Here is a 9,757-nt window from a genome sequence, read left to right as displayed (position 1 = left end):
TCAAGTCAAAAGCTTTGTTATAAACAACAAAGACACATGGAATTTCTGTTTAGGGTGTCGTAGAGTTTCATCTATGTTATCCAACAAATTTAGGAATGGGTAATAAAGGAATAGACAGGGGTCACTGACTTCACACCTATTGTTGTTGAAATGTTAAACGGAATTTAAAGTGCCTGTTGTATTTTTTACAACAGCGTGCTCGCCAGAGAGTTAAAGAATCTTAGGGAGGCGAAAAGGCAATGAATAGTGTTTTGGGTAAATCAGGTGAACTCATATTAGTTACCATGCAATCACTGGACAAGTGGAAGGAATATTTTGAAAATCTTTTTAATGTAAAAGGAAATCATCATGGTGACACTGCAAACAACCAAGCTCATGGGGAAGAGGACAATGATGATGATGATGATGAAACTATGCTTGAGGAAGTGGAAAGAAAGGTAAATAAATTCCATTGTCTTAAAGCAGCAGTTATGGATGAAATTAGACCAGAAACGGTGAAATTTATTAGGAAGGTAGGGATGAAATGGCTTCACTGAGTAATAAGATTAGCATGGAATGTTAGTAAGGTACCTTCTGATTGGACAAAAGCAGTAACTGCACCAACCTATGAGCAAGGAAACAGGAAGGATTGCAACAACTATTGAGGTATTTCATTGATCAGTAAACCAGGCAAGGTGTTCACTAGCATTTTGGAAGGGAGGATGCAATCAGTGGTTGAACTGGACGAAAACCAGTGTGGTTTCAGACCAGAGAGATGGTCAGGATCAGATTTTCAGTAAGCACCAGGTAACTGAAGGAACAGACAGTTATGTTTGTTTCGTAGATCTAGAGAAGGCACATGACAGAGTACCAAGGGTAAAGATGTTAAGACAGACTGGAGGACTATGCGATTAAGAGCAGATTATTAAAAGCAATCCATGTATTTATATTGACAATTCGGCTGTGGTGAGAATTGAGGGTGGAATGAGTTCTTGGTTCAAGGTACTTACAGGGGTAGACAAGGCTGGGTTTTTTTTCTTTTTTGCTAGTGGCTTTACGTCGCACCGACAGAGAAAGGTCTTATGGCGATGATGGGATAGGAAAGGCCTAGGAGTTGCAAGGAAGCGGCCGTGGCCTTAATTAAGGTACAGCCTTAATTTGCCTGGTGTGAAAATGGGAAGAAACCACGGAAAACCATCTTCAGGGCTGCCGACAGTGGGATTCGAACCCACTATCTCCCAGATGCAAGCTCACAGCCGCGTGCCTCTAACCGCACGGCCAACTCGCCCTGTAGACAAGGCTGTAATCTTTCACCTTTGTTGTTCATAGTTTACATGGACCATCTACTGAAAGGTATAAAGAGGAAAGGAAGGATTCAGTTACATGGAAATGTAATCAGCGGTATGGCCTATGCCGACAATTTTGTCTTAATGGCAGATTGTGCTGTAAGCCAGCAGTCTAATATATCTTAGAACGCGAGTTAGATCATTTTGCGTATTTAGGACGTGTATTTGCCAGGATGGTAGTATAGTCAGCAAGAGTGAATCGAGGTGCAGCAAATCTAATGCAGTGAGCTCACAGTTGTGATCAACAGTAACTTATTCTGTACAAATGAAGTCAGCTTCTGGATGAAACCAGACTGGTCTGTTTTCAGACAAACTTTGCTTTAGAAGAGTCAAAGCTGATTGGACTCAGAACATCTTATTCATGAGTTGGAAGTAACAGGCATGAATGTAACAGGAATGATCACTGGTATAAATAAGAGAGAACAATGGCAGGAGGGTACTCAGAATGAGTAGATAAAGGCCAAGTTAAGAATGAACTCAATTGATGAAGCTGTACACATTAACCAATTTTGATGGTGGGAATATGTGAGGTGAATGAATGCGGATAGGTTATTGTTTGATTCATCAGTCCATAGACCATGCATCCCTCCATGCCACCCTCTCCTGTGCTAACTTTTACATTTCTATGTAACTACTGCAGCCTACATCTCCCTTTTCAGATTCTCTAACCTACCACGATTCAAACATCTAACATTCTATGTTCCAACTCGCAGAATGTCAGTATCCATCTTCCTCATGATCGCCCCCTGTTGTGTAGTCCCCACCCAGAGATCCGAATGGGGGACTATTTTGCCTCCGGAATATTTTACCCAGGAGGAAGCCATCATCAGTACATCATTCATACATAAAGAGCTGCATATACTCGGGAGTTAGTTATGGCTGTAGTTTCTCGCTGCTTTCAGCCATATAGCGGTATCAACACAGCTAAGCCATGTTGAGTATTATTACAAGGCCATATCAGTCAATCATTTAGACTGCCGCCCTTCTGAAAAGCTGCTACCCCCTTTCGTTGAACCATTCACTATTCTGGTCTCTCAACAGATACCCATCCAATATGGCTGCACCTGCAGTTACCTGCTCCATTGGGACACGCAACCCTTCCCACCGTGGCAAGGTCACATAGTTCACAGAGGAGAGAGAAACGGTTACCTGGGAGAGTAATGGACTCTACCATGGAGGGTAAGAGGATCAAGATGACGATAGTTAGACTCAGTTTCTAATGTTTTAAAGATAAGAGGTGTAGAACTATATGAAGCCACAGAGCTAATAAATAAGAGAATTGTGGAGGCATTTAGTAAAATCACAGCAGCTTGCAGAATGAACGCCAATAGGCATAGTCTATAATGAAGACGTATGAATGTACAGTATGTTTCTTTAGCAATATCTCCTCTTTCCTTCAAATTCAAAAAGTTCCAGATCAGATTCATTGCTGTCATCATAATCACAAAGCAACTTCAACTCTGCTACAAATTTCTTTGTCGATTACCAAACACTTCGTCATTCTGTATGAAGAAAATGGGTAGTATCCTTCAAAAAAGAAATAACTGGGAAAACATGAATAAACCCCATGGCACTAAGCCCTTGAAAGGCCTTGGCCTACCAAGCGACTGCTGCTCAGCCCGAAGGCCTGCAGATTACGAGGTGTCGTGTGGTCAGCACAACGAATCCTCTCGGCCGTTATTCTTGGTTTTCTAGACCGGGGTCGCTATCTCACCGTCAGATAACTCCTCAATTCTAATCACGTAGGCTGAGTGGACCTCGAGGCAGCCCTCAGGTCCAGGTAAAAATCCCTGACCTGGCCGGGAATCGAACCCAGGGCCTCTGGGTAAGAGGCAGGCACGCTACCCCTACGCCACGGGGCCGGCAGGAAAACATGAATAAGAGCAGAAAAATTCAGTAACACAGTACTTAGGCCTACATTTAAAATAAGAAGCTTTTTTAGACGCTCAAAATCATCTGGCAGTTCTTTTTTTTTCTTTACATCGCACCGACACAGATAGGTCTTTTGGCGATGAAGGGATAGGAAAGGCCTAGGAGTAGGAAGGAAGCGGTCATGGCCTTAATTAAGGTACAGCCCCAGCATTTGCCTAGTGTGAAAATGGGAAACCACGGAAAACTATCTTCAGGCTGCCAACAGTGGGCTCGAACCCACTACCTCCCGGATGCAAGCTCACAGTTGCGCGACTCTGATCGCACGGCCAACTCGCCTGGTCTTGGCAATTATACGTATATGTTTTAGAAGAACACACACAAACACAGACACACACACATTGGGTGAAGTCTCGTAACAATAGCAGAATAAACTAGCTAGCTAAATCTGGCAAACTAAACTGAAGAAAGGGAATTCACTCGGGTATCCATGAACCAATGCAAGCAATTAGGGTTAAAAAATAATCACCACTCCCAACACTACCGTTATTTCTTCTGACCAATAAGATATCGGCCTTTAATCTTCTCATCTTATGTGGATCCTTCATGAGTCAGAACAACTTGTTTCTCTCCATCTGTTAACCTTATTTTGTTGCTTTGCTTCATACAATAACAATCGGCACTATTATCATCATATTAAAACATTTAATATAAGTCTATAAGCAGATCAAATTAACTTTCATTTAAGAATAATACCGTTTACATTACATGTATTACCGTAACTACAATTCTTGCAAGGAACTGCACCTCCTAATTACCATGCAGTGACATAACCCTATTACTTTTCTACACTAAGCTTATTAAATTCACAAATAAAGTCAACAAATTTAATAGTCTTGCTGATTGTACCACCTACTGAAATAAGATAATTTTAAATACAGTTTGAACATGATATATTTAAGTCGTCACATTACACTACAGCATGATGTGAGTAAACCACCATATATTAAAGAGAGTTAAATTTTTAATGCCTTCTGATACAGCGTTTCAACTACTTTTAACATGCTCTGAACAATTGGCAATGTTGCATCATAATTCCTATCCACAGGCTTTTCAGGGAAAGAGATAAGGACACCACTACCCTGGTCCAGAATTCCATTAAAACGTTTATCCAAGATCATCTGGGATAACTTCTTTTCCACTTCATGAGCTGATAAATTGATGGCTTCCGAGATGTAACTTACCTGAACTCTTGAATATGGTTCTATAATTCGACACAAATTATGCGTTAGCATGTCCTCATACAAAGTTTTTAGATGTGTACGAATTACTTCATCATTCTCCAGTTCATCCTTGTACGTCTCCAGTGACAGTTGAAAAGCCGCCAATGATCTCTTCCGGGTAGCCTCAGCAACAGACTTCATGGCTTCAATATCACGCCCTGTATATTTGAGAGTCAGTTTTGTGTTCAGTAAATGATGTATATCACCAGGGTCATTAAGCATTATTTTAGATAGTAACATATACTTCAAAGCAATGAGTGCCTTAGGATTCTCAATACTGTTATAAACTTCAAGTGCTTCACAAAAGTATGAAAAAGCTGTTTTAAAATCTTGATCATGAGCAGCATGAATTATTCCAGACTGCATATCTAAAGCTGCTTGAAGTTCCGGGGGGCAATAGATTCCATTTGCTGCAGCTCTTGCAGATGTCAAAGATGCTAGTGCCCTGGGAAGATTACTTAATGCATAAAACGTCTTACTTTCAGAAAGCTGAACCTCTACAACAAGATGTTTATCCTCCAACTTTTTGAGATGCTGAAGGAGAGTAGTACTAAGAGCAAGTGCATTTGAAAACATGCCTGCTTCATTGTACAGAACAATGAGTTGTGTCTCAAGAAAGTGCTGAAGGAAAATTATTTTTTCTGACTTGGCCCAGTCAATACATTCATTACACAATAGCACTTTTGCTTCAGGATTAGCACTCGAAGTCAAATATAAGCCAAGTAAAGTTCTCACCAACTTTGCTGCTTTTGCCTTACTTATTAGACTGAGGAATGGTTTGCTATCTTTGATTAATTGAGACAGCTCTTTAGTTTTCCCTTCTCTCTTATACTGTTCACCCAAGCGAAGAATCAACAGCTCTCTATCCCTAATGTCATCTTTATCTCCCAATGTTCCATTGGATAAATAATTATCTGAAACTGCTGAGTAATTAGGACTGTCAACCAACAAAGCACCGGCCATAACAGCGACTCGATGAAAACTTACTCAAAGCAAATTTAACACCACAAACACACACAGTCTGAAGTGCGCCTGAATTTTACCTCAGCTGAAATTAATAAAACTCAATGCTCATGTCACAGACAGTACACTACACTCTTGATTACAGCACATAACCTAAGATACAGTATGACTTTTATCTTCCAAGCACCACTGTTCTGTTCTGTTCTGTTCTGTTCGTGAAGTTAATTTGGGCTCGTTATTTCACCCAGACACATTCCAAGCACCACGACCAAGCACGAACGCAAGGTAGAAGGTATCATTGCATCACCGCCGTCTCGATCTTCTTATACTGCTCAAATACTGCCTGCTCTATGCCACTAGTTTAACACAGGAAGGCGCGACTACCAATATTTCTCCAAGTCGCCATAAGAGTGCAGCAGTAGACGCACAATCTTCGCTGTCAGTGTGGGTGTAGCACTGTGTTATTGGAGCACAAATGTGTGTGAAAAACTGAGTTTTTCGTAAAATGAGTAAACGTGTCTGGTCACTTCCGTTCGTACAAGAGATATTTTGTATAGAACTGTGAAATGAGTTAATCATGTTATGCTTATAGATATTTAGAAAGTGATTTTAAGGTGTTAGTACCTGTTTCTTTCCGTTCGTGCAAGGTATATTTTTCGTAGAACTCAAACTTCAGATTCTTTCCTTCCCCGAAATATTCAACCGTTGTGTACCATTTTTCCAATCTCGGCAAGGTGGTTCGCAGCCAGAAAAGATACGACTCCATGAAATACCGTCTAGCAAAGCGGCTGTCGGCTTTATCTACGCAAGGACCTAATAAAGGAAGGAATTGGATGTCCTCAGATTACTCTCGCATCTGTGCCTTAACCTTATTTCAGAAGGTGATGGAGCCTCCACGGTTCAGGCGGAAGCGCGCCGGCCTCTCACCGCTGGGTTCTGTGGTTCAAATCCCGGTCACTCCATGTGATATTTGTGCTGGACAAAGCGGAGGCGGGACAGGTTTTTCTTCGGATACTCCGATTTTCCCTGTCATATTTCATTCCAGCAACACTCTCGAATATCATTTCATTTCATCTGTCATTCATTAATCACTGCCCCGGTGGAGTGCGACAGCCTTCGGCGGCCGGCACAATTCCTATCCTCGCTGCTAGATGGTGGCTTCATTCGTTACGTTCCTGACCCGGTCGAATGACTGGAAACAGGCTGCGGATTTTTTTTTTCTTCCAGAAGGTGATTAAAGCCGTGGAGGATAGCGGATTCCTTATGATAAGAATTGTGACGGACAATCACAAAACAAACGTGTTCATGTTTAGATTTTGGACAACATCAGATATCCAGACGATATCATTCCAATCAAACTAGAAACGGGAAATCAAATCCTAATTTTCGGGTACTAGGTTCGTGTTGTTGAAGAGAGGATGGAGTGTGACATTTGTGTCAGTAACATCTCACTGCCTAGAGCTTCGACACCACTAAATGGAACTGATTATGCATCAGGACAGAGGAGGAGTTCGATACCCAAAACCTTGTTTTGTTGCTCTGGTGAAGCATCTGCAGGAGTTCGTTGAAGCTGCTGTGCCCTATTGTCGAAGTCCTCAAACGTACGCGCGTAATACGAGGACTTGCGACGTCTCCCCTTTCAGAATACCGGGCGAGTTGGCCGTGCGGTTAGGAGCGCGTAGCTGTGAGCTGGCATCCGGGAGATAGTGGGTTCGAACCCCACTGTTCGCAGCCCTGAAGATGGTTTTCCGTGGTTTCCCATTTTCACACCAGGCTGTACCTTAATTAAGGCCACTGCCGCTTCCTTCCCATTCCTATCCCATCGTCGCCATAAGCAGTGGCGGCTCGTGGGGTGTAAGTTTGGTGCAGCCCAACTCGCGCCTGTGCAGTAAACGTGTACATTTTGAATATGTGTGTTGGATAATCTGGCTAGGAGGAAATAAGGTATCGGGTTGATGTTTTGCGAAGATATTGGGCTACAAATATGCGCTGTATAATTTTCATGCACGTACTTTAAAAAGCACAATGTAATTAAATTAAATTAACTAAAAAACAAATATTGCTCACATTCGGTAATATCTATTGCTTGTATGTTAAATCTATTCTCCGGTCCTTTGAAGCAGCGAACTTGGCAATAATGTCATCGTAAAAGGGCATTGTATGCATCAAGTCGTTCAGCAGTGACTTCTCCAGGGATATGCTTGCCAGCGCAGTTAGCCTCTCCTGGGATGTTGAATTCTTTCAGTAGGCTTTATCCGCTTAAGACACGAAAAACTTATTTCTACTGATGAGCTGGCAGACGGCATGGTACCTATTAAACAAAATAATTGATACGCTTCTTTGAACAAGTCCTTGAGTTCATTTTTTATTGTGCGACATAATTATTTCCTCCAAACTGGCATCTTTGTAGGTAGAATCGGTGTGCGTCAAATATCTCGGGCTAGAAAACCAAGAATAACGGCAGAGAGGATCCGTCGTGCTGACCACACGACACCTCATAATCTGAAGGTCTTCGGGCTGAACAGCGGTCGCTTGGTAGGCCTTGGCCCTTCGGGCCTGTTGCGCCATGGGGGTTTGGTTTGGTTTGGTTTGGTTTGGTTTGGTTTGGTTTGGTTTGGTTTGGTTTGGTTTGGTTTGGTTTGGTGTGTCAAATATCGTGGGATAAGAGATTTTTAAGTTCTCTAGAGCATCAAAAGGAATAATTTTAGAAAATTCTTCAAACTTAGAGCTATATCCTAAGAAAAGAAATTGGAGCTTCTGCATATCTTGAAATCTTGTATCAGTTTCCACGGAGACTAAATCCGGTATCTGAAAATAAAGCACCCCATGCTTTAGAAAACTCACTTTCTGTTTTTGAACTAGAATTTTATTTTAGTTCAATTTTGGTTTTCTTCTCAGCCGTATGAAAGTAGGTTTTAAATGTTTCTTCATTCCTTTTACCTAGTACTGTATCAGTTGCCGTGTCGTGCTTATTTTTGAGAGGCAGAAGTAAACGCTCAGAGACTTCTTGTGGAGCACGTTAAATAATATATTAGCACGCTCAAAAATGTCATGGAATACTATTGATAAAAATGTGAACTGGAAGCTATTGAAATTATTGAACAACCCCTATGATTGACTAACGTTTTTTTCGTCTGACTGAGGATCGTACACAAGTCTTTCAAATATTTTTCTTTCAATCCCTCCCACTCCTCGTCAACCACGTTCAAAAGTTTCCTACGTGACGACCAACGTGTATCCACACCAGATGGTATTTGCTTCGCAATTACTGAACCAGCGACGAAAGTTCTTTTGGCTGATAAATGAAAAAATGAAGGAATACCACCACAGCTCGCAAAAAAAAAAAAAAGAACGGCACTCTGATAATATGTTGGTAATAATGTGCTTTACCACTGGACTTAATCGGTGTGCGAAATAATGTACAAATAATGCTCGAGGGGCATCTTCTTTGACCTTAGTTTGAAGACCATTTACATGACCGCCATGACACTAGCTCCGTCATAACACTGGACAATCAATTTAGTTTTGTAGGAAAATTCACTCAAAACAGCATACAGCAAGATGAATAAAGTAATCGCAGTACAGTCCGAACTAACGTCAAAAAACCGAAAGCGTTCAACTAGCGCACATTTGTGGGTAATACGCATACCGAAGTATCGCCGAACACTGCGATTTCTTTGTGATATCAGTTGTATCGTCGACCTGAACTGAATAGAAAGAGATATCTAAAATTTCTTCTTTCGCAGCAACCCTAAAGAAGGTATAGATGCAGTCTATTAACTCACATTGTATAGTTTTCTATTCTCCGCTATAAACTTTTACAGAAGCATAATGCTGTTGCATTTCTAATCAGCTGCTGAAAATAGTTTCAATCAACAGTTTTTTAAAATTCCCTTTATATAAGGAGGAGTCGCTCTCATCATACCCTCTAAATGCCATATCCTGCTTAGAAAGAAATAAAACTGCACCGGTTGGTAATCGCATGAAAAGTCTGTTAAGCCTCACACTCTCATTAAATGTTATGATGTATAGACGAGCATTTCCCTTTAAAGCGTCAGCAATTTGATTCTGATTCTTTTTTTCTTTATATCCCACGGCATTTTTTATATGCTCCGAGGAACCTTCGTGTTTTTGGAAAGACCTTGTAGCACAGGACATATTTTCAAATCCTGCGTGATTCCAGACTGCCTGTTTCACTCCAACAATAAGACAAGGCCAACAAAAGAGACTCTGCAAATAATGAATACCGCATAACCACGGATAACTACTACATCAAGATACCTGGAAATTTCGTGTGTACATCTGTTCGGAGGTAGA

At 41.2% G+C, this 9,757-nt stretch overlaps 1 protein-coding gene across 1 annotated transcript; it reads right to left on the bottom strand.

Moving 5' to 3' along the window:
* Positions 1-4,200: 4,200 nt before the first annotated feature.
* LOC136858082 (26S proteasome non-ATPase regulatory subunit 11) lies at positions 4,201-5,739 on the bottom strand. Its single transcript, XM_067137354.2, has 2 exons — positions 5,693-5,739; positions 4,201-5,616 (listed from the first exon to the last, which is right to left on the bottom strand). Exon 2 carries the CDS (start codon positions 5,438-5,440, stop codon positions 4,211-4,213), a length of 1,230 nt encoding a protein of 409 aa, XP_066993455.2. The 5' UTR covers positions 5,441-5,616; positions 5,693-5,739; the 3' UTR covers positions 4,201-4,210.
* Between the last annotated feature and the right edge of the window lie 4,018 nt (positions 5,740-9,757).

The sequence above is a fragment of the Anabrus simplex genome, chromosome 1, assembly GCF_040414725.1.
Source record: "Anabrus simplex isolate iqAnaSimp1 chromosome 1, ASM4041472v1, whole genome shotgun sequence".
Classification (NCBI taxonomy): domain Eukaryota; kingdom Metazoa; phylum Arthropoda; class Insecta; order Orthoptera; family Tettigoniidae; genus Anabrus; species Anabrus simplex.
Note: the sequence above shows the minus strand (reverse complement) of the source record. Positions and strands in the feature narration are given on the sequence as shown.

What these genes read in the sequence shown, in the direction of transcription:
- LOC136858082 (XM_067137354.2), bottom strand. Translation starts at nt 5,440, where the DNA reads ATGGCCGGTGCTTTGTTGGTTGACAGTCCTAATTACTCAGCAGTTTCA.